Raw genomic sequence first — 25,122 nt, 5'->3', positions numbered from 1 at the left:
TTCCACTTAAGACAGTTACAGTACACACACTCACACACACACAAACACACACACACACTCATTCACCAGTCACATACATACTAGTACATGATAATATACATAACTTATTCTTATTTAGTATTATTATTTTATATTTCTCAAGTTGTTTAATTTATACATATTCATTTTCTTCTTTGTATTGTACTCACAATGTTTTTGATTACTCAATCAAGAGGTGGGGCCTGATGACTTGTAATACAGGTAATAACCTAGTACAGGCGTCAGCTCCCGCAAACACGCTGTTTAGCAGTACTCCAATCTTTGTACCTTAGTATTAAGACACTTGTTTTGTGGTGAGAAATAAATGATTTACTTTAAATGATTTATTTAAAAACTATCTGGTTAATTAGATGACTGTGTGCACGGTTCTTTCTAAAACCTAAATTTTCCAAATCATTATTGATTGAATCCCTTTTTTCTTTGTGATTAAACCCATTTTCTCTTACAGCACTCTTTCACTGAGCTGATAAACTTCTTCCAAACCCGTTCGATGACGACTGAAGACCTGATGGAGGAAGTCAGCCAGGTGGCAGACAAAGCGGCGGGCGTCAGCAAGTCTGTGCTGGCGTATGCTGTGAGCAGGAAGAAGGTGTTCCAGCTGAACGTGGATATCAAGGGGCCGTGTGTAATAATACCGGAGCATGGGTGTGTTCAGAAGTGAGTGTTTCGTTTTGAATTTTGTATTGCACCTATCCTGACCTCTTCAGATTTCCCTTCACGTAAGAGAGCGTGATTCCGGTTTTGGTTCGTACGAACAGAAAGTCAGGCTTCTCTGCTGTTGACTTTACGTAACATAAAACAATAAATAGGGGAGTGTTTTTTTTATACTAACCGTTTCACGCGTCGGAAACTCTGCCTACTCTGCCTACCCCTACGGGAAAAAGGCGTGATTTTAAGTATGTATGTATGTTTCATGCTAAGTTAATTAAAATGTTTTAACTTTTAACTTCAATTTGACATCAATATAATCTAGTAAAAATTGGGGAGTAAACATTTCCACATCGTCGGAATTCACACACGTTTCGGTCAAAAGCCAGGTTACTCAACACACATATAATCACGTCTATATCCCTTGCGGGGTAAACAGAGCCAACAGTTTTAAAAAGACTAAGAGGCCACATGTAGCTGTTTGGCTTAATAAAAGAGTTGAGATCCAAATAGTGACAGGTTGCTAGCCTAAAAGAAGAATCTCAAATTCAAATTCAAAACTTTATTGCAAAACATAGGTAGGTAGTCAAGTATATAAACCTTTTCTTAGTCGCCTTTCACGACATCCATGGGAACGAGATAGAATGGTCCTAATTTCTATTACAGCCGGGAACCACACGGCATTTAAAAGTTTACTCAAGTTTACTTCTATTATGTACAGGTCCGGCCGAGTAATGATCGTTCTATTACTGCCGGGAACCACACGGCATTTAACAGTTTACTCAAGTTTACTTCTATTATGTACAGATCCGGCCGAGTAATGGTCGTGGACATAAGTCGCATTCAGGTCAAGTGTGAGTTGCAGCCTCCGAATCTGACTTTAGAGGACGCCACTTGCATGGAGCTGGAGGAGAGATTGTATGATAGACTGCACGCCGATTGTTCTGTACAGGTAACTTTTCAAAATTCGTTTATTTTCCTCTTTACAAAGATCAAACTTAAGCTAACTTAACTACTTATAGCTGAATGGTTATTAAAGATCTTTGCTGGGAGGCTAGATCCTGAAAAAGATTCGGTCGACCCTGAACTACAGGTAACTAGGCCACCCCTCTCGGATTTTAATACCCTGGCTAACAGAACTAACAGCTAAAATTAAAATACAATAAAGAAAAGAGAAAGAAAAAAAAAAGAAAATAAATAAAGCAATACGAAAAATAGGAACTTATTTAGGGGTTAAAACTACGTTTATCGTGGTTTATTAAGACTGCTGGCTTTGTCTACCCCGCATGGGATATAGACGTGATCATTCATATGAATGAATGAATACTTTAAATGTTCACGTTATAGAATAAAATTCGAATCGATAAACTTAAAAAAAAAAATTAACAAGTCTGCGTAAAAGGTCTATCCGTAAATAACAAAATGATACATACATACATATAATCACGTCTATATCCCTTGCGGGGTAGACAGAGCCTACAGTCTTGTAAAGACTGATAGGCCACGTTCAGCTATATGGCTTTAAGATAGGATTGAGATTCAAATAGTGACAGGTTGCTAGCCGATCGCCTAAAAGAAGAATCCCAAGTTTATAAGCCTACCCCTTAGTCGGCTTTTACGACATTCATGGGAAAGAGATGGAGTGGTCCTATTCTTTTTTGTATTGGTGCCGGGAACCACACGGCACCAACAAAATGATAATGTCCTTTTATGTTGTACAAAGCTATCCGTGATACTCATCAGTGATAGTGATGTTGACGCGCACTGATACTATAATTAAATAAATGAGTAAGAATGAAATAAAAATTAAATAAAAATTACACAAACGCAATTTGTTGTCAATTAAAAATAATTTTATAATTCCTGAGTCATGCATAATAATAATAATTAAATTTTAATAATATCATCTCATTTATAAATATTCAATTATATTATTATCTAGCTATAATAAATTCATGCCGTGTGGTTCCCGGCACCAATACAAAAAAGAATAAGTCCTATTCTTTTTTGTATTGGTGCTCTATATCTTTCACATGGATGTCATAAAAGGCGACTAAGGGATAGATTACAATCTTGGTATTCTTTTTTAGGCGATGGGCTAGCAACCTGTCACTATTTGAATCTCAATTCTATCACAAAGCCAAACGGCTGAGCGTGGCCTATCAGTCTTTTCAAGACTGGTGGCTCTGTCTACCCCGCTAGGGATGTAGACGTGACCATATGTATGTATGTATAATCAATTCGGCCTCTAGAACTCACAGCCACTTTTAGATCCATTCAAACTGTACGTGATGAATGTTATACTAGGTGCTATTCTGCGATTGCACGGACTCGTGGCGAGAGATGAGGAAACACGCCGACTCTGAGCTCCACCTGGTGCCCAGGATACGAGCTCAGCTGGTCTTCTCCAACAGCATCAAGAAAGACTACAAACTTCTACCGCGGTTAGTATATTAAAAGAGTAGGTAGGTAGGTATTTGCCGTGTGGTTCCCGGCACCATTAGAGAATCTTTTTTCTATTGGTGCCGCAAACCACACGGCGAAGAAACGGGAACAAGATGTTGTAGTCCTATGCAGAGTAGAATACCACCACCCCAAATCTTCCCGATCGTAAAAGGCGATTTAGGGATTAAGTGGGTGGTGGGCAGCAACGCCTCCAACGCTGATATGATAACATAGTCCAGAATCAATAGACCTAAGTCACCAACCCGCCTGCCCAGAATAGTGGCTATGGTAAAATCCCCCATTTTTGGGGAGGCCTAGTCCAGCGGTGGACTTTTATGGGCTGTTAAGGTAAAGTGTAAAAAAATACAATACAAGAACCCTTTTTCTTTCCCAGATATAAACTCAACATATCTCTATCAAGTTTCAAATTAAACCTTTCCGATCGCATCATCGGTCTACTCCTGGATTTTATGGACAACCTTCCCGTGCCGGTTCCCAATACGGTCCCCGTGTCGTTTTTGGACTCCGGAGACTACGTGGAAGATTTCGATGACCCAGAGCTGGTGGAAATCATGGCCCAGGACTTGGTGATGGCAGATCCGGGGTACAGTGAGCTGGTGGATTTGAGGCAGAGAATTGTGGCCGCCTATTTGAGGAGGAACAGGTTAGTGGTTTGGCGTAAAAATATTCTTAGCAAACAAACATACAAACATAAAATAACGCCTCTATACTTAATTTGGCGGAGATTATCTCAATAGTACCTACAAACGTTTAATAGCAGTCTCAGCGGCAATAATACACATTCTAATGAAATGTAATCTAAACTCACGAATTAAATGTTACTTTCCTTTCTTGAAGGCATCACAGCCGACTGATTTTCTCTCAAATAGATCGTGATCATGAGCGGAACCATTTAATATATCATCTCACTTGAGGCAGGTCAAACGCAGCCAAAACCCGAAAAAAAATCCTTATGGCTGATGCAAAAATGGCAAACGCTTGATGAACCTGACCTAACCTAACCAAGGTCTTATGACCTGCCAAAAGGGTGCTTTTTATCTTCCCAGAATTTCCTTTTCCACAATTGTCCCGTTCTTCCGCAGCCGGTAATAGTACCGAAAGAAGTTTCAAAGTATATCATAACTAGTCTTCGCATTTCCAGGGTAGCAGAATCTCCTTACGACTCAGCCGGAGCCCGCGCGGGTTTCCAAGAGTCTTCCCAAGCGTTCGTGTCTGCGGACCACAGCGACGAAGATATGGAGGTGTACGCCAGATCCGTAGACCTGCCCGGCTTTGACGACAACGTGTCTCCTAGCAATAATATACTGGTGTTGTTGAGGTTTATCATTGGTGAGTGAAATCTAAGACTGTTTTTCACAGGCCAATGATAAGTAGACTTCGTGCTTTATAGTAGCAATGATCTATGGTGCGACTTTAAACACGCCAAGTTGATATGAGAACATGGTTTGCCGGAAGGCCCTTAACTATTACATACATACATATGATCACGTCTTTATCCCTTACGGGGTATACAGAACAAACAAAAAAACTTGAAAAGACTGATAGGCCACGTTCAGCTGTTTGGCTTAATGATAGAATTGAGATTCAAATAGTGACGGGTCGCTAGACCATCGCCTAAAAGAAGAATCCCAAGTTTATAAGCCTATCCCTTAGTCGCCTTTTAAGACATCCATGGGAACGAGATGGAGTGGTCCTATTCTTTTTTTTATCGGTGCCGGGAACCACACGGCAGTTTAACTATTACAGTTGCGAATTTGAACGAAAGAGGCCATTTTGAGACGGAGGGAGAACAAGTATTGTTTTAGTTGCATTATCCAGGATGTCTCAGGAGATGAACCTTTGCAGATGATTCAGAAGTCCTCGCTTATCGTCCATGGTCTTCTTAGTATTTCTCACATGGATACAACGCCTTTGCACACTAAGATGGTTAGATGTCTCCATTTTGAACACAGGGGCTATCTGCAAAACCTGTTGATAAAAGATCTGTTACTCAACTTAACGATAGCATAATTAAATGATATAAATAAATATATACGGGACAAATTACACAGATTGGGTTAGCCTCGTAGTAAGTTCGAAACTTGTGTAACGAGATACTAACTCAACGATACTATATTTTATAATAAATACTTAGATAAACATTCAAGACCCAGACCAATCAGAGAAAGTTCGTTTCTCATCATGCCCTGTCCAGGTTGCGAACCCGGGACTTCTGGTTTCACAGACAAGCGTTCTACTGCTGCGCCACAGAGGCCGTCAATGTCGATATGAGAAATACATTTCAGTAATTTATCTTCCAGGTGAAATAGTTATCAACCTTTCCCGCTCCACGGACCAGACGGAGAAACCTTACATCATGTTAAGCATCAGCAAGGTCTGCCTGGATGTGGCTCTCATGGAATTCGGTCCAGCTGTCCAGTTGTCCATCGGCCAGGCTTTGTTGACTGACAAACAGCATCACAGCGCCAATGGACAATATCTTGAGTTGCTGACCAGCTCTGGGGAACTCTTCAACTTGTTGTACAGAAAGGTTTGTTTGCAATCTTCTTCATTGTAACTTGGTTAAGTCTATTCTTATGGATATAAGTCGAGCTTTTATGGCGACGTGCCTGCTGTGGTGTCTGGCGGTGCCCGGGGCTCCTCTTAAAAGCCCGGGAGCCCTATAAAAGTGCGTGCACACGCCCCAGGTCTTCACCTTTCGACTATCAGCATTTTCCAAGTAGCCGTCTTCTGGCGGCTACTTGCTGGATCTCGTGTCTACAGCTGAACGCATGACCTCTCTCAACTTGTAAAACAAATTCGAATAAAGATCTTTATCCATCAGTTTTTAATCATCTTTCATTTCTCTTACCTTCGACGTTTTACTAAAACCCCACACTGTCTAGATCTCCAACGGCCATCCAGATACTAGACAAGCAGTTTCAGTTGTTAAGACATAACTCTCAAACCATTTCTAACATCACAATCGGGCAATTTGTCGGCCTCTGTGGCGCAGCGGTAGTGCGCTTGTCTACGACACCAGAGGTCCCGGGTTCGAATCCCGGCCAGGGTATGATGAGAAAAGAACTTTCTCTGAACATCCTGGGTCTTGGATGTTTATCTATATAAGTATTTATTATAAAATATAGTATCGTTGAGTTATTATCTCGTAACACAAGTTTCGAACTTACTAGGAGGCTAACTCAATCTGTGTAATTTGTCCCATATATTTTATATTTAATCTGGTTTACTTTTGTAGGTCCGAGCCGACTGCCCAGAGTTCAAGTCCCATTTTCACAACGTTGAACAATCGTTGGTCGCGGACGCGGGCCACGTCTCGTTGTTACTACACGCAGAAGCTATACGAACGTTGTTCAAATACACACAGTATATTTATGACAAGTAAGTTAATAAATGGAAACAAAATGAACTTTATTGCAATATTAATTCGACCGTTTTTTATAAAAGTAAAAATAAATAACTAATTTCAATTTTTCTTCATCTTTCACATTCTGATTCTGAAACCGTAGTCATTGTCTAGAGTTTAGTTTAAAAAAATGTTTGTAACTACTGCACTATGTATTAAAAGGGCCTTAAATATGGTAAGAGAAGCTTTTTGAAGACCAAAAATGAAATGGAAGGACAGCGATAGAAAGGAAAGTATGAGTAGAAAAGGAGTGACCCGTGATAAAAGCGATTATTTCTCTGATCGCTTTTATCACGGGTCACTCCTTTTTACTCCTTCCATATAAAGAACAGAAACTTTAATCTATAACAACTTTATAATTAACTATATAACTTTGGTTCAAGTTATTTTGTTCCAGGTACAAGCTTAAGCGATAATTGAAACAGTAATGGTGTCGTTCCCGGCACCAATAAAAAAAGAAAAGGACCAATCCATCTCGTTCCCATGGATGTCGTAAAAGGCGACTAAAGGATAGGCTTATAAACTTGGGATTCTTCTTTTAGGCGATGGGCTAGCAACCTGTCACTATTTGAACCTCAATTCCATCATTAAGCCAAACAGCTGAACGTGGCCTATCAGTCTTTTCAAAAATTTTGGCCCTGTCTTCCCCGCAAGGGATATAGACCTGACCATATGTATGTAAAGGTTTAACGTAACAAACAATTTTCCTTGCAGGGTTCAACATCGGGCCGCACTGAACTTGAACAAGCTGGTGGTCCCTCGAGGTATGTCCTTGTGGAACTACCTCATGAGACCAGAGGCCGACCCGCCGGTGCCTTCTGGCGCGACCAAATTCAGTTATTCCGTGAGGTAATTACTAATGAATGATACATACATACATATGGTCACGTCTATATCCCTTGCGGGGTAGACAGAGCCAACAGTCTTGAAAAGACTGAATGGCCACGTTCAGCTATTTGGCTTAATGATAGAATTGAGATTCAAACTGTGACAAGTTGCTAGCCCATCGCCTAAAACATAATCCCAAGTTTATAAGCTTATCCCTTAGTCGTCTTTTACGACATCCATGGGAAAGAGATGGAGTGGTCCTATTCTTTTTCGTATTGGTGCCGGGAACCACACGGCGCATACAGTATGATACATACAATAAAGATATAACAAACCAACAAACATTTATCACGACGAATTCTCTTGGAGTTAGACAGAAACCAGGTATTGATTACCATTAAGACATTAAAGTATCGTTGTCGTTAAGATCATTAGATCATTTATATCTCAAATAGCTGTGCCCGTGACTTCGTCCGCGTGAAATAGTTATTTTGGGCATCATTGAAGCCCGTTTTTCATCATTTCTTCGCTTCCATCATCAGTTTCTTGCAAAATTTACCAAATTTTTAAAAATAATAACTTAGCAAATTACAGAGACAGCCCGGTAACTAAACGGATTTATGTTCTGTAACTTAGCTGACTTTAGAATATTTATTTTTCAGAGTGTCCTCAGTGTCAGTGAAGTTGTGCCATTTGGACTGTACGCTAGTGGAACTGAAGCTTGCTACTCTGGAAAGCGACTGTGTTTTCCGAGCTAACGACAGAATGATATTCAAGTTATATCTGAGCTCGTTACAGCTGGATGATTTATCTGAAACTACTTTGTATCCAAAGGTAAATGATGTTTTTTATTACTTAGTAAGTTAATCAAATTTAGTGCGGAAAATTATTACCTTTTCTTTTTTTTTAACTATACTAGCTAATATTATAAAACTGAAGAGTTTGTTAGGTCTCAGGAACTACTGGTCTGAATTAAAAAAATCTTTTTCGTCGAATAGAGCATTTATCGAGGAAGGCTGTAGGCTATATAACATCACGCTGCAACTATAAGGAGCAAAGATATAATGGAAAATGTTAAAAAAAAACGGAGAAAATTATTCATAATAGGGCTTCAATGATGCGCAAAATAACTTATCCACGCGGACGAAGTCGCGGGCACAGCTAGTTTCTTTAATAAATCGTTTTCTTGTTACAGCTTATATGGCCCGATGAAGACAAAGTGCTGGAATTGAAGTACGTCCGCGCAGCGCCTCGATACTACGGCCCTCCGCAGCAGTTGCAGGCTCACGGACAACTCAAAGTCTATCTCGGGAGGCTGCATGTGGTTCTGTTCTACTGTGTTCTGCATCATCTACAGGTATTACAACGTTTGTGTATTTTATTATAAGAATGATGATAGTGACTTCTAAGACGCAGCAATGCAGCAACAAAAACTTCTGCCAGAAATTGCGTCATGTCGTCGCGTGTATTTATAAACTAGAAAAAAGCATTTGATTGTATTTTTAATATTTTTATTAATGCATTTCTTTCGTAAAAATTATTTTAGCTGTGCCTGCACAGAATTTTGATAAGTTATTTTTAATTCTACATAATTTAAAGTTCTACAATGTAAATAATTCACTTTTTAATTAAAAATTTATAAATATATATTTACCTCAAGGAACAATTTTAGGTCCGTCACTTTTTTATAAAGAGTTTATTAGTATAATATTTTTGCAGCAATTTCTGGAACCCCTTATGTCGAGTTCGTGTGGTAGCGGCGTCACCACCGCGGAGCGTGTGGTCACTGAAAAAATATTTGCCGCGAGACACGACACCACAAGGCTCAGTTTAGCCGTAGAGGTAAGCTGACATAAAAATCTTAATCTGCGTCCATAATAAAACATACATATAATCACGTTTATATCCCTTGCGGGGTAGGCAGAGCCAACGGTCTTGAAAAGACACATACGCCACGTTCAGCTGTTAGGCTTAATGATAGAATTGAGATTCAAATAGTCATCAGGTTGCTAGCCTATCGCCTAAAAGAAGAATCCAAAGTTTATAAGCCTATCCCTTAGGCACCTTTTACGACATCCATAGGAAAGAGGTGGAGTGGTCCTATTCTTTTTTATATTGGTGCCGGGAACCACACGGCACAAGAAAATAAGATCCATAAGGAAATAAGATCAAATTTTCATCAAATAAGTTTTATCAAATAGTTCCGAAGAGAAAAATTGAGAAAAAAGTGCTGACGCAGTAGGATAGAGAGTGTTTTTAGCGAACTGCATTTTTTAAAGTCAATGGCTTAGAATGCAACGCGCGATACCAATATAATGATGGTTTAGATTTAAATTTTTAATCAGATCTGTAATTTTTGACAGCGTGTTGCTGATGAGTTTATGTTAGCATTTGACGAAGCATGTTTGCTGTTAATAAGTACTGGGGTCAAAAGTACCCGAAACCGCCGAGCTTGCATGAAGAGAGTTATGAATGTGGATGAAGCGAAGGAAGTATGCAGAGATCGTGGCAAGTGGAAAGTTAAATTTATCCAATTACTGGAAAACTTAATGATTCTCATATATCTTCTAGATTCATGCACCAGTTCTGCTACTACCTCAGAAGCCATCGTCTCCAAATCTACTAGTTCTCAACATGGGTAAGTGGTCACATAACGTTATTCCTATAGGCATTTGACGAAGCATTTGTTGCTTTTAAATGAAGCTGCTTTTTTCCATTTAGGCTTATGAACTTGGGATTCTTCTTTTAGGCGATGGGCTAGCAACCAGTCACTATTTGAATCTCAATTCTATCATTAAGCCAAAAGCCGAACGTGGCGTATCACTCTTTCCAAGATTGTTGGCTCTGCATACCCCGCAAGGGATATAGACATGCTTATATGTATGTACATAGAGCTAGATAACTATCATATTATTTTCTCATCAGGTGACCTTCTAGTGGAAAACTTCTTCAAACAAGCGAACTTGCATCAAGAAGCGACAAGTCCCAATCAAAATCCTATAATTGACAACATTCTGATCAAGCTGGTCAATATTACCTTCTCCCGGGCTGTCATGACCTTGGCCGGGACTTTAGAAGTACAGGTAAGATGTGAAAAGATAAATTTAGATACAATTAGTTGAGGGAGCTTAACTTTGATCCAATATAGATTAAGTTCCCCTGCAAAGGTTGCGATGGTCAGATGGGAGTCGCTTCGTGTAAAAACCTGTTTCAACAATACAGGATCATACAGACAGGTCAGGTTGGAACAGGGACTCACATCATGAGGAAGAAGAAGAAATAGTTGAGGGGTTGGAAGCAGAATTTCCAGGTTTGACAGTTGCAAAGGAAGATCTTCCACCAGGCTTGGTGTCTAGAGAAGTGCGGCTCCGACTGTGATGAGTGAAAGTGAAAGGTGAATATAAAGGCTTGGTATCACCACATAGTATAAAGTAAAGTCGCATACCGCGTCTGTCCCTATGTCTGTATGTATGTATGCCTAGATCTTTAAAACTGCAAAATTTTGATGCAGTTTTTTTAATTGATAGAGTGATTCAAAAGGAAGGTTTCTATGTTACAAATGCTAACCGTGTGAAGCCGGGGCGGGTCGCTAGTTATATTAAGCATATAACAGAAAATGAAAAATCACGGTTTGATTTCATTGGTTGCTTTTGTTATTTAGTCTCCATCTAGTGATAGATCTTTAATAATATTGTCTTATCAGGTCAGGGCATGATGAGAAACGAACTTTCTCTGTTTGGTCTGGGTCTAAGATGTTTATCTGTATAAGTATTTATTATAAAATTTAGTATAGTTGAGTTAGTATCTCGCAACGCAACTCTCGAACTTACTTCTAAGCTAACTCAGCCTTCGTTATTTGTCCATAATACATTTATTTAACGGATTTTCATGATTCAAAAATTAGTTACATACCTATTTTAAGCGTGTAAATCCTTCTTAGGAGCCAATCCTGGAGCCAGTATCGATCCGGTGTGATGTCCAGCGAGCCTTGCGCCGGGACATAGCGCTGGAGGCCGACGTCATTGCGGACACCGTCATCATTAACCTGGGTCAGAAAGACTTGGCCACAATATTCGCCGTGTGGACTGACAATTTGAGCGATTCGCATTATATTGGTGAGAATAAATTTCCTTTTTTTAATTTTTAGGTATTGTTTACAAACAATTATGGCCTCTTCTTTTACATACATACATACATACATAAAATCACGCCTCTTTCCCGGAGGGGTAGGCAGAGACTACCTCTTTCCACTTGCCACGATCTCTGCATACTTCTTTCGCTTCGTCCACATTCATAACTCTCTTCATACAAGCTCGGCGGTTTCGGGTACTTTTGACCTGACCCTTTACCAGGACGTCCTTAATTTGATCAAGATACGTTCGTCTAGGTCTTCCCACTCCGACCTTTCCCTCCACACTCTCCTTGTATATCTGCTTAGTCAACCTGCTTTCATTCATCCTCTCCACATGACCGAACCATCTTAACATACCCTTTTCTATTCCTGTAACTACATCTTCTTTCACATCACAACATTCCCTTATCACGCTGTTCCTTATCCTGTCACTCAATTTCACACCCATCATACTCCTTAACGCTCTCATTTCCACTGCATTTATTCTGCTTTCATGCTTCTTTTGCCATACCCAACTTTCACTCCCATACATTAATGTCGGGACCAACACGCCCCTGTGCACAGCCAGTCGAGCCTCTTCTTTTACTTGGTACCTAAAGAGAGTTAGTCACAGTAATACACCTTTTCTAAGTCGGCTTTTAAGACATCCATGAAGACATATGGAGTGAACCACACGGCACAATTTGGTAAAATACTTTGTGTGCTTTGTTCTTCGATGACTTCAAAGAATTTTACAAGATAATTTAGACCATTTTTGTTAAGAAAAGTCACATACGAGCAGTAGCCGATTTCTAACAAAATAACTTATGATTTTACTACATTTTTTGACGGCCTCTGTGGCGCAGCGGTAGTGCACTTGTCTGTGTTGGGTACAGTAGGTCTCGGATTCGAATCCCAGCCAGGGCATGATGAGAAACTAACTTTATCTGATTGGCCTGGGTGTTAGATTTTTATCTATAATAAGTATTTATTATAAAATATAGTATCGTTGTGTTAGTATCTCGTAGCACAAGTCTCGAACTTACTTCAAGGCTCACTCAATCTGTGTAATCTGTCCCGTATATATTTATGATTAGTTCAATTCGGTCCTTTTTAGGTCCCTAATGACGTGGTTTACTTGTCTATCACAGGAAGTTTGGTTCCACCGAGCTCACCAGTGGAAGCTCCTATGACTGACGCGTCAGTCAAAAAGCTGCAAGCCTTCTTCGCACAGGGAGAAACCATTAGGAAGGAAGCTGTTTTGAGGTAAATACATACATATGGTCACGTCTTTATTCCTTGCGGGGTAGACAAAGCCAATAGTCTTGAAAACACTGAATGGCCACGTTAGTCAGCTATTTAGCTTACTGATAGTGTTGAGATTCAAATAGTGACAGGTTGCTAGCCAATCGCCTAATAAAGAATCCCAAGGTTGTAAGCCTCTCCCTTATTTGAGGTAAATTTTAACTGATATTGTAAATGCGAAAATAAGTTTGTTTGTTTGTAACCTTATTACACGTTATCAACTGAATAAATCTTCCTGCAATTCGGCATATATTATTTTGAATCTGGAGACGAAAATAGGGTAACTTTTATCCCGAAAAAGTACCCGTGGAATTCGCGAAAACCATGTACAGGTCGCGCGGTGGTTTAAGAACGCTCGGCAAAAGTAGAAGGGGCATGCGCAGTGATCAATTTTTAGGTCTATTAGGTGGGACGAGGAGAGAGGGGGGGGCGGGTGTGCGCCGACGGCGACACGTATTGGTGGATTAGTCACTCTTTACTTCCCGCGTTGAGTTCGCGCGTCCCGTGTCTCTTGGGTACTGTTGCGCACAAATTGTTTTATCGTATTTGTACGCGACAACTTAAAATAATATATCAATTCTCAAACAGTACAAGTCGCCCCTACCCTATGTCCGTCCACGGTTGAATATAACTATGTCAAATTTCATCAAAATTGGTTCAGCCAGGTCAGGTTAAGTGTGAAAACTGAACATGCATACACACATACACATTTTCGCATTTATAATATAAGTAGGGATTATAAGTATTTATAAGGCACAAAATCCATACTAACATTATAAGTATATTATAAGATATGGATATATCTACATAGTTAAATAACCGAGTTAAAACATAGGCTACTTTTTTTGGAAAATCACGCGGGCGAAGTTGCGGGACAACAGCTAGTATTAAATAAATAAAAAAAAACATTTCCCTTAGCATTTTTGAGCGCGAATGTACACATGCGCCGTTTGCCCCCACTATTTTTTCCGAGCGTTCTTTAACCACCGCGCGACCTATAACCATTTGTAAGTGACGCTAAATTTGCACGCTGAAGTCGCGGGTTACAGTTAGTTCTAAATAAGTCTTATCGTAATTACGACTACCCGTTGGCAACCGTGACTGGACACATGAATTATAAATGCTTTCTTACATCTCAATGAATTATACTATACAAACAGGCACATTAACGTGGGATTTGACTAAGAAGTCGATATTTCTACCACGTACACTGCGAATATTCATACTTGTGTGGATGGCTCTTTAAACACGATTAAGATAATTTTCAGATTATCTTTGTTTTGGCTTCAACTACTTAACCATTCTGTATATTAACAGCGCCATCTAGTTAATATTTTAGAACTTATTAGGAGTGGACACGCTACGCTACGATATGTTTAAACTGCGTTGTAGTTTCACCGATTTGCACTAGATGGCATTGTTACGAATTTATCGATAAGCACGGTTTTTATATTCTACGCATTTTCGATTCAGGTGTAAAAAGATTAGACCTATTTATATTATCAAGAAATTGCCTGGCATTTCTTCAAAAATTCAAAATTATTATGGAACACTTCATATCACTAAATAAATGTCATATTTTTTTACACAACATTGGTTGACGTCAAATACATTACTTAAAACGAAGTTTACTACCGCTTTCAAAGCATCAGTGCAGAAGAAACGTTAACAAACTGCACTGCAGCATCTTCTTCACAATATTTCTCTCAATACTTTACCGTCTACTGCACATATATTATTTATCAATAAATGTCTTAATTACAATACTACCGAGGAAGTGTTTCCTTTATACATCTACGTATTTTATGAACAATTTCATTCACAGATTTACCTTAGAAGGTGTGGAATTCAAGCTATTCTCAGACATGGATGAAGTCCTCAGTTCTCCCGTTCGCGACCTCAACCACGGCTTAGCCAAGTTGACTGCCGGAGAAGCCACGTTACAACTCGACTGTTACTCAGATGGCAGCACTGAGCTTAAAGCTAGTCTGCAGAGTCTACTCATTGAGGATATCAGGATTGATGCTGGACCCATCAAAAGGTAGTTATGGTGTCCTGACAAACTATTAATCTCCTATTGGTTTTGCTTCCTTTAGCGTCAATTGTCCGCTGTTATTTCTTTTTATTTGTGTCGCTAAATAAGTTTTAATTTTCTTATAAAAAACAGTTTCCTGCGGTTTCCGGCACTCAAGAATAGGACCACTCTTCATATTTTCTCATGGATGTCGTAAAAGGCAATAAAGGTGAAGGCTATTAGCTAAAGGAAACTTGGGAATATTCTTGAAGGTAAGGCTGCAAGGCGACTAACAACTTGTCACTATTTGAATCTCAATTCCATTACTTAGCCTTGCAGTTCAACGTGGCTTTTCAGTCAGAGCGCTGTGGGGCCTGTACTAATGCCTTGTTCACTAGAAACATACATATACATATGGTCACGTGCACATCTCCTGCGGGGCAGACAGAGCCAACAGTCTTAAAAAGACAGAATGGCCACGTTCAGCTATTTGGCTTAATGATAGAATTGAGATTCAAATACTGACAGGTTGCTAGCCCACCGCCTAAAAAAGAATCCCAAGTTTGTAAGCCTTTCCCTTAGTCGCCTTTTACGACATCCATGGGAAAGAGATGGAGTGGTCCTATTCTTTTTTGTATTGGTGCCGGAAACCACACGGCACACGGGTGATTTTATGTTATGTTACGTTATGTCTGTCATCCAGGGTGTTCGAGTCTCAAGGCGGGTCGTGCGTGGCGGCGGGCGGCATCAGCGTGCGGCGGCCCGCGCTGGCGGAGCTGAGCGCGCGCGTGGGCCCCGCGCCGGGCGCGCAGCGGCATGCGCACGCGCACGTCGACCGCACGCGCTGCAACCTCGCGCTGCCGTTCCTGCTGCAGCTGGCGCGCGCATTGCTGCCCGCGCTGCCTGGTACCCGCTTATCCTCCTCAGTCGTTCACTCTTGACAGAGTCGTGGTTTTGTGATGATGCGTCTTCTTTGGATAATGCTGTACCAGCGATGCGCCTCCATTTGTTGCGGTCTTCAGGGTTACGGTTACGGGAACATTGGACTGTAGTTGCTATACTCGCTTATCCTATTAATATTATAAATGCGAAAGTTTGTATGTCAGTATGGATGTTTGTTACTCTTTCATGCAAAAACTTCTGAACCGATTACGATGAAATTTGGTATGTAGGTAGCTGAAGACCCAGAATAACATATAGGCTACTTTTTATCCCGGAGTTCCCGTGGGATTGATTGTTAAGTTGTGATAGGGTTTCCACGCGGACGAAGTCGCGGGCGGCCTCTAGTACATACATATTGATGTATCTTTCGATAAAGATTTATTTGGACAATGTACACAAGCTTCTTAAACACATAACATACATACATACAATAACGTCTAATATAAGCCTTTCTCTTAGTCGCCTTTTACGACATTCATGGGAATGAGACGGAGTGGTCCTATTGTTTTTTTTATTGGTGCCGGTACCGGTACGGTACGGAACATTGATCGACTAGGCATTTCCACACAACTACTAAGTAGGTACTAAGAATCAACAGGACAACTTTATGAAGGTACAATCCTGTGTCAGTTACGATTTACCTTACTTTTTCTACCTCCTGGCTTCTCCCGGTTAAGAAAATAAAACATACATATATATTTATATATATATATATATACACATATAGTCACGTCATCCCTTGCGGGGTAGACAGAGCTAACAATCTTAAGATACTAATAGGCCGCGTTCAGCTGTGTGGCTTAATAAGAGAATTGAGATTCAAACAGTGTCAGGTTGCTAGCCTATCACCTAAAAAAAGAATCCCATGTTTGAAAGCCTATCCCTTAGTCGCTTTTTACAACATACATGGGAAAGAGATGGAGTGGTCCTATTATTTTTTGTATTGGTGCCGGGAACCACACGTCAGTTACGATATACTCATTTTATTTTCCCTTCTGGCTTCTCCGGGTTAAGAAAATAAAAAGTATTTATTTATTAAAAACTTTATTGAGCCTCAAAAGTACAATAGGTGAACTTTATGCTAATAGACTAACTAACTTAAGAAAATATAATTTATTCGACAAACACCATACGAGAACAAACAAAAATAAAAAAATAATCCATTTTGGTGAGTTTACACGTTACAAACGTACAAAGATACAAATCTTTTCTCTTTAATATTAGTGTGGATTGATTTTTTCACAGGAGAGAAGACATTGGAAGGTGGCGTGGTTAATCACGGGTACGTGGGTGAGCTGGTCTCCCGTCGAGCCAGCCAGCGACCCAGGCCTCCAAGCTCTACAGATTCTACTAGTGGATATTATTCTAATGGTACATACATATGGTCACGTCTATATCCCTTGCGGGGTAGACAGAGCCAACAGTCTTGAAAGGACTGAATGGCCACGTTCAGCTATCTGTTAAAAGTGTGTTAAGTTCAAATAGTGACAGGACTAGCCCATCGCCTATAAAATAATCCCATGTTTGTAAGCCTATCCCTTAGTCGCCTTTTACGACATCCATGGGAAAGAGATGGAGTGGTCCTCACACGGCACCTATTATTATATATATATATATATACCTATATTTTAATGGTAACTGTCATTAATTTACTACTTATCACGTGCCTCTTCCCCAGAGGGATAGGCAGAATACATCTTTCCGTTTATCGTATTCTCTGTTAGAATAGTTTTCCGGACTTCGTCTTTCTCTTTTGCCGGCACGCTCTGCGCTGTTAAAGTTTTTAATCTTTTACATACGTAACGTCTATATCCCTTGCGGGGTAGACAGAGCCAACAGTTTTGTAAATACTGATTGGCCATGTTTAGCTTAATGATAGAATTGAGAAAAGAAAAAAGAAAAAAAATGGTCCTATTGTAAAGAGCGACAGAACCTTTACAATGCAAACACATCGTGAATTTGATGTTACGTTAACTTAAAGATGAAGGAATATAAGAAGAACAATGGGTCTTGCATATCTTTTCAAATAGAAATCATTAAATTAGACAAGTGCCGTGTGGTTCCCGGCACCAATAGAAAAAAAAAATAGGACCACTCCATCTCTCTCCCATAGATGTCGTAAACGGCGACTAAGAGATGCTTATAAACTTGGGATTCTTCTTTTAGGCGATGGGTTAGCAACCTGTCACTATTTGAATGTCAATTCTATCTGAAAGCCAAATAGTAGAACGTGGCCCATCAGTCTTTTCAAGACTGTTGGCTCTGCCTACCCCGCAAGGGATATAAACGTGATTATATGTATGTATGTATGTAAATTAGACAATGAAAAAGTTTTTAAGTCATGATTTTTTCAGCCACTATGCTGATATATGAAGGATGAAAGATCAAAAGTTTCAAATAAATTGAAATGAAACCTGTTTCAGCGACATCAATCGCCGAAGAGAGCCCAGGTCTCACCATATCCATCCAGTTCCGTCAGCCGGAGATCATGTTCTTTACTGACCTCAACAAGACCGAGGGTCACGCCTTGTTACTCCGCACTGAGCTGCTCATTGACTACTCCTGTCATTCTAACAGCGAGAGTCTGGTCGTGTCGCTAGCCGGGTTACAGGTACATTTGGGACGGAAAAATATTTGGTTTCTCATAGTTTCTCGTGGTTTCTCGACCTGCAAAACGAGAAATAGCGAGAAACTAGATTATTTTTTCTGTAAGAAAATCAAGGACGTTCAGGAAATCTGGTAATCAGGAAAGATCACAATTCTTCTCAAGAAAGAGAAGAATAATGGAAATTAAAATTAGTTGAACCTTAACTACAAAGAAAGAAATATTTCGAACAAATAGCAAAAAAATAATTACAGTTTGTTTGTAAAATCTTTATTACACATAAAAAGCATATAACAAAAAATAGAAAACAGTCATTGGATATGGGATTTCTTTCAGTCAACCAAAATATAAAGGAATAACGATGGTTTAATAATTACTTTACAAGTTCGACCAAACTATCGATCGAGAGTTTTATAAGATAGGTTTATTTTCAAGAAGAGAAAATCAGGAAATAAAATATGATTTATTTACAGGTGATGTCCAAATTGCAATCTAAACTTAAAAACTTACCTCCGCAAGTGGTACTGAAGCCTTGTGACTTGGAGTTCTCTAAGACCCTGAAGAATGTGGAGGAAGGCGTGCAAGTCAGGTTGAAGGTTTCGGAGATCGAACTACATATAGCCGCTACCACTGTACACACGGTCAATGGTAAGATTAATTGTAGATTCTTTTTTCGTCTTTCCATTTTTTTAGAGGCAGCTTCTTTTGTAATTTTTAGAGTATCACGTAACAGAAGTCTCTAACTTAATTTAATTGATGAATTTATTATATTAAATGAATATTTCCTATTATATTCAGCCGTGTGCTCTTTCCCATGGATGTCGTAAAAGGCGACTAAGGCTTACAAACTTGGGATTCTTTTTAGGCGATGTGCTAGCAAACTGTCACTATTTGAATCTCAATTCTCAATTCAAATATGAGGCTTAGGAAGTCAATATTATGTAAATTCTAATAATTACAAGCGCGAGATTAATTTAGGACCTCTAAATGTTTAAAAAAACTAATGACTACCCTACACATCATGTCAAGTTAAATGGTTGTATTTAAATTTTATGACGTTAAAGCACAGATAATAAATAGACTAACATGGCGGTTATCACTGTTTTTTGAAAAATATGGTTTTATATATATTTTTGGTACTTTACGAGTATAGCTAATTAAATAATTGTAATTATATATTATAAATACCAACTTGAAAAAAAATTCAACTAGACTATTGAGGCTAGCTTAATCTATATAATTTATTTCCCTTAAGTTTTACAACAACAAAAGTATATAACCTACGTCCCGTTGGTCAAAGACTAACGTACTTTTTTTTTTAAATTTAACAGACATCCTAGACGAAATCACAACTGAACTGACAATTCCCGACGAGAAAGAGCTATTCAACTTCGCAACCTACAATCCTAAAGCGGAGAAAACTGACGAAGAACTGTGGTCGCCGAAGAAGATCACGCCACAAGTGCTGGTCAACCCTGAACACAGTTACGCGCCCCCGAGTTATCCCATGGTGAAGCCTCGCGAGAGTTTCCTGGTGACCGCTCCCAGGGTGCGAGTCATCTTCGAGATCGAGGAGGCGGTCAGGGTGCCCGTCATGATAGTCCAGGTTGGTGGCTGTTCTATTTCATTTTGACGACCTCTGTGGCGCAGCGGCAGTACGCTTGTCTGCGAGACCGGAAGTCCCGGGTTCGAATCCCGGCCAGGGCATGATGAGAAAAGAACTTTTTCTGATTGGCCTGGGTCTTGGATGTTTATAAGTATTTATTATAAAATATAGTATCGTTGAGTTAGTATCTCGTAACACAAGTTTCGAACTTACTTCGAAGCTAACTTAATCAGTGTAATTTGTCCCGTTTATATTTAGTATATATTTATATATTTATTATCATTTTTTTCTTCTTTACCAGCTTCTGATTGTGACTTTCCTCTTGTGAGAATGTCTGGTAACTTAATATACACCGCAAACCAACACATACATATTAGTCACGTGTATATTCCTTGCGGAGTAGACAGAGCCAACAATTTTGTAAATACTGATAGGCCACGTTCAGCTGTATGGCTTAATGCTAGAATTGAGATTCAAACACTGACAAACTGTCACCGTTTGAATCTCAATTCTATAATCTAGCTATCCCATCGCCTAACAGAAGAATCCTAAGTTTGTCAGCGTATCCCTTAGTCGACTTTTACGACATCCATGAGGAGGAGATACATACATACATATAGTCACGTCTATATCCCTTACGGGGTAGACAGAGGATGGAATTGAGATCCAAATAATGACAGGTTGCTAGACCTTCGCCTAAAAAAAGGATCGCAATTTCATAAGCCTATCCCTTAGTCGCCTTTTACGACATCCATGGGAAAGAGATGGAGTGGTCCTGTTCTTTTTTGTATTGGTGCCGGGAACCACACGGCACATGAGGAGGAGATAGAGTGCTCCTATTCTTTTTTCTAATGATGCACGTGCCATAATGAATTTTATTATTAAAACGTTTGCTCCTCAGTTGTCAAGTGAGGTAGCTATCCATGACTGGTCTCGTGAGCTGCACGGCACAGCGGCGCTGAGCGTGCAAGCCCAGTGTTACAACGAACGTTTGGACGTGTGGGAGCCCGTGATCGAGCCCAGGGTCTGCTGGGAGAACGTCTACCGCCCGTGGCAGATCAGCGCCACTTTGTTCCAGGTATAGAATAGAATAGATTCATTTTCAATCAAAATTGGATACAAGGTATCACTTATTGACGTCACATAACTTAAATCTAATTATAAATACTACCGCTTCCAAAGCGCATGTGTAGAAGAAGCGGCGGAACAAACTACACTGCAGCATTTTCATCGGACGTCAGTTTACAAATGTATATTTCGCTGGGTCCAGGAATTTTTGGCTTTTTTTGACGTATAATATTGATTGACATATTCGTATTAGCTACGAGTTGTAAGACTACATAAATAAATGATTTGGCGTTAAAACAAGTTCCGACCGACCTGTTCAGTGTTTTTAATAATTCATACATACATACATTTGGTCACGTCTATATCCCTTGTGGGCTAGACAGAGCCAACAGCCTTGAAAAGACTGAATGGCCACGTTCAGCTATTTGGCTTAATGATAGAATTAAGATTCAAATAGTGACAGGTTGCTAGCCCATCGCCTAAAAAAGAATCCCAAGTTTGTAAGCCTACCCCTTAGTCGCCTTTTACGACATCCATGGGAAAGAGATGGAGTGGTCCTATTCTTTTTTGTATTGGTGCCGGGAACCACACGGCACTTAATAATTCAATGAAATATAAATTGTGAGCTAAGCTTGTAGGCATGTTGTGTTCCCTCATAGAAGGTTGTTCAATTTGGCGTTGTTTTCTTTATATAATTAACCCTAATGCATTTGTAACAACACGTTTGCGAACATTAAATAATAAAAAGAAGCTAGTCTATTACGACGACAGATAACATCGTGAGGAAACCTGCACTTTCCGCAACTGAATGTTTATTTTGTTTTGTCATTCTGCGGGCATTAGTCTGGATTTGACCCATCCCTGTTGGGAAAAACTAGTGGTTCTATAAGACAACGATCAGACAAAGGTTTATTATTCGCAGCGTCTGGTATAGGATCTTCTAATGAGTTTTCAGGGAAGATCTTCCATCCATACTATTATGAAAAAAAGAGAAAAGATTTGTTTTTTGTATGTTTGTAACGAATAAACTGAAAAAGTACTGGACTTATTTTCACAAAATTTGGCACAGATATAGAATAGACCTTCGAGAGTGGCTTACGCTACTTTTTTTCTAGAATTTCACACGGAAGCGAAGCCCCGTGCTAATGCTAGTCGTGAAATATCTGATGGTATCTAGTCGATTTTAGTTGAGCTCCAATCCGTAAAAAGTCTTTAAGCTTCTTGTTGCGTATTGAATTGTCGCCAAAAATCTAATAAATTTTGTATGCGTATGTCATAAGGCAAAGGCCTACCCGATGTCGTCTCGCCTCGAGCCAACCGAACCGGAAACGGAACCAGATGGCTCCGTGTCAGATCATTCCAGAAGATCCAGGAAGAAGAACGAATTCGAGTCGGAAACGTCCGCCGATGAATGTGACACGGACAATGAGATGACTTTCATCAGGTAAATTTATTAGATCATGTGTAATTTTGTCATTTCTCACGTCGTTTCTCATGTTTCTCGTAATATATTATTCTTACTAGCGATTTAAAGAGGTATATAAACTGGCCTTAGTGCATAGTTTTTCATTTCTTTTCTCTCTCATCCTGGCGTGTTCCCAATTGCACCCTCTGCCACTAACCTTCGTTTAAACCGTCTTCAGTTCTAAGACGCCAAGCCAGTTTCTCATTTTGTTTCTTGTTATATTTCTCGTACATTTCGTTAGGTAAGTTTATCAGATCATCTATGTATTTGTTAAACGTTCCCAATGCCATCTATGCCTTGAGTTCAAACTTGGGAATACTTATTACTTTATATCAGTTCAGAAACCAATTTTCAAGAGCTGCCAATGAAATAGTGAGTGCGCCGTAAAAAAATGTCACAACTGAAAAGTATATCAATAAATTTTACAACATAAACAAAAGTAGATTGATTTATGTTTTAAATAGGCTATATTTTGTCTTTAGCTTGCGTACAATAATTTTTTTTTCGACAATCTGAATAGTAGTTACTATCGTAAGTGAACGTAATATCATATAGGCATAATTATGTGTGTATGAATTTAAGTAAATAAAGCCTAAAGAGTATTAATATGTTTATTAATTTATTATTCATGATATTAATTAGTCACATTCGATTGCGAATTCTTTAATTTTTCTCTTAATCATATCTAACCTTATGCCTTTTTCCTTGTTTGACTTGAACTTACGAGTGTTATTTTCTCTTGTTTCGAAGGAACCCAAACAGGGACTCGAAGCATTACAGCGTGGACTTCGGCTCCGGTAACATGTCGTTCCTGGGTGCTCTAGATCTTGACGAGTCGGACTCAGAAAACGAGAACGGACTGATGGACAAATTGGCTACGGCCATTGGACATCTGTTTACTGAGTGAGTTTGTTACATACATACAATCATATGATCACGTCTATATCCCTTGCGGGGTAGACAGAGCCAACAGTCTTGATAATACTGAATGGCCACGTTCAGCTATTGCTTAGCTTAATGATAGAATTGAGATTCAAATAGTGACAGGTTGCTAACCCATCGCCTAAAAAAGAATCCTAATTTGTTAGCCTATCCCTTAGTCGCCTTTTACGACATCCATGGGAAAGAGATGGAGTGGTTCTATTCTTTTTTGTATTGGTGCCGGGAACCACACGGCACGGTAAGTTTGATTAACTTTAAAATTAATTTAAAGAGTGCGGTACGTAAATATACATTCGCATAATTTCTCACTTGTACTTCTCTCTAATGGTAACTGTTTTGATTTAAATATTGTGATTTGCGCATATTTTTACAGTATCATTAAGATTATATGTTTCCCAAATAAATCATTGAATTTGTGTTTTATTTCTCATTCGATTTCTCACTTTTATTTTCATATTTTTTATCATTTCTCTAGAATTTTTCTAAACGTACATTTCCCATTCTTGTGGTTAAAGACGTAATATGAATATTGACCTAAGTCCGTTGTTTCTCATCATCTTGCATTTTTGATCAGTTTTCTCATTAGCCAATACATTTAGTTTCTCGTGAAACCGTGAGGAAATATGCCATTCGGGCAACTGGATGTGTAACCATGGATCCAATAAGGGTTAGGTTTACCTGCAAAGATTGCGGAGGTCAGATGGAAGTCGCTTCGTGTAAAAACCTGACTCACCCAATCCAGGATCCATGGTCAAAGGCATACCCCGGGCTCCTCTCCAGAGAGTTGAGGGTGCAACCGGGACTAAAATCAGGAGAAAGAAGAATACATTTTGTTTCTTATGTCAATTGTATTTAATTAACTCTTTTAAATTACCATTCTAGTGATTCAAGTGCAGACGAACAGAGTAACGAAGAAGACTCGTCAGCTCCACAGAGCGAAGTGGAAGGCAGCGACCACGAGGATATCGACAAGAATGTCACGTTTGTGGACGAGAAGACCAAGAAGGAGGGAGAACACAAAACCGTGACGTTGCAGGTTAATGTTCTAGAACGTACCAAAACTGTGTTTTAAAGTCATTAGTTACCCAAAGCCAAGGCAGAAGGCGCTTTGAAAAATTTTTGTAGCATGTAAATAATTATTGATTTTGAGGCAAATTTTGGAACAACAACAAACAAATCGTAGCATTAAAATTATGCACAGCAGTACAATATGGAGACATTTTGAGTATCATTTTCACGGGGTTTCTTTTTCTTAAAATCCTTTCAAGAAAAATGAAATCTTTCAAATTTGGAATCACCTTTTCATTCCGCGTTCATAACTTTTTTTTATTAACCTTTGTTGTTTTCTTAATACAAAATCGTTATTAAGGACAATACGATAAAACGTAAATTCCCAGGAGCCAGTAAGGGAAGACAGCGTGGACTCCGGCCTGGAAACGGACAGTTTCGCCGAGCAGACATGCACGTACATCATGGTGGAAGCCAGACACGCCCTCGCCGTGACCCACAGCCCGGCGTGCGCGCGCGCAGTGCTGGCGTTCTCGCGCGCGTGCGCCGAGCGCACCGCCGCCGTCGCCGCGATCGTCGCCGCGCAGGCTGCCCTGGTGCTCGTCAATGATATAGGTCAGTGTAGGCGCTAGTGATGTTGGCTACATCATGGTGGATGACAGGCACTCT

General features: G+C 39.6%; 1 protein-coding gene across 3 annotated transcripts in view; it reads left to right on the top strand.

Annotated features, from left to right (window-relative positions):
* Positions 1 to 25,122, top strand: part of LOC106134098 (intermembrane lipid transfer protein Vps13) — a 68,924-nt gene that overhangs the window by 13,906 nt on the left and 29,896 nt on the right. For 2 of the 3 annotated variants that reach the window (XM_060945528.1, XM_013334057.2), the window contains exons 11-36: positions 488 to 696; positions 1,495 to 1,639; positions 2,995 to 3,131; positions 3,527 to 3,796; positions 4,295 to 4,482; positions 5,454 to 5,683; positions 6,392 to 6,534; positions 7,274 to 7,408; positions 8,050 to 8,221; positions 8,583 to 8,744; positions 9,107 to 9,229; positions 9,959 to 10,025; positions 10,313 to 10,470; positions 11,328 to 11,502; positions 12,650 to 12,764; positions 14,629 to 14,844; positions 15,521 to 15,723; positions 17,005 to 17,130; positions 18,183 to 18,370; positions 18,838 to 19,012; positions 19,696 to 19,970; positions 20,872 to 21,048; positions 22,319 to 22,482; positions 23,254 to 23,406; positions 24,328 to 24,481; positions 24,843 to 25,068. In XM_060945528.1, the coding sequence (XP_060801511.1) occupies positions 488 to 696; positions 1,495 to 1,639; positions 2,995 to 3,131; positions 3,527 to 3,796; positions 4,295 to 4,482; positions 5,454 to 5,683; positions 6,392 to 6,534; positions 7,274 to 7,408; positions 8,050 to 8,221; positions 8,583 to 8,744; positions 9,107 to 9,229; positions 9,959 to 10,025; positions 10,313 to 10,470; positions 11,328 to 11,502; positions 12,650 to 12,764; positions 14,629 to 14,844; positions 15,521 to 15,723; positions 17,005 to 17,130; positions 18,183 to 18,370; positions 18,838 to 19,012; positions 19,696 to 19,970; positions 20,872 to 21,048; positions 22,319 to 22,482; positions 23,254 to 23,406; positions 24,328 to 24,481; positions 24,843 to 25,068 (4,486 nt within the window). The remainder of the gene's footprint in view (positions 1 to 487; positions 697 to 1,494; positions 1,640 to 2,994; positions 3,132 to 3,526; positions 3,797 to 4,294; positions 4,483 to 5,453; positions 5,684 to 6,391; positions 6,535 to 7,273; positions 7,409 to 8,049; positions 8,222 to 8,582; positions 8,745 to 9,106; positions 9,230 to 9,958; positions 10,026 to 10,312; positions 10,471 to 11,327; positions 11,503 to 12,649; positions 12,765 to 14,628; positions 14,845 to 15,520; positions 15,724 to 17,004; positions 17,131 to 18,182; positions 18,371 to 18,837; positions 19,013 to 19,695; positions 19,971 to 20,871; positions 21,049 to 22,318; positions 22,483 to 23,253; positions 23,407 to 24,327; positions 24,482 to 24,842; positions 25,069 to 25,122) is intronic. The other variant, XM_060945529.1, reaches the window with a different exon arrangement.

Source organism: Amyelois transitella, chromosome 8, assembly GCF_032362555.1.
Source record: "Amyelois transitella isolate CPQ chromosome 8, ilAmyTran1.1, whole genome shotgun sequence".
Taxonomy (NCBI): Eukaryota; Metazoa; Arthropoda; class Insecta; order Lepidoptera; family Pyralidae; genus Amyelois; species Amyelois transitella.
Note: the sequence above shows the minus strand (reverse complement) of the source record. Positions and strands in the feature narration are given on the sequence as shown.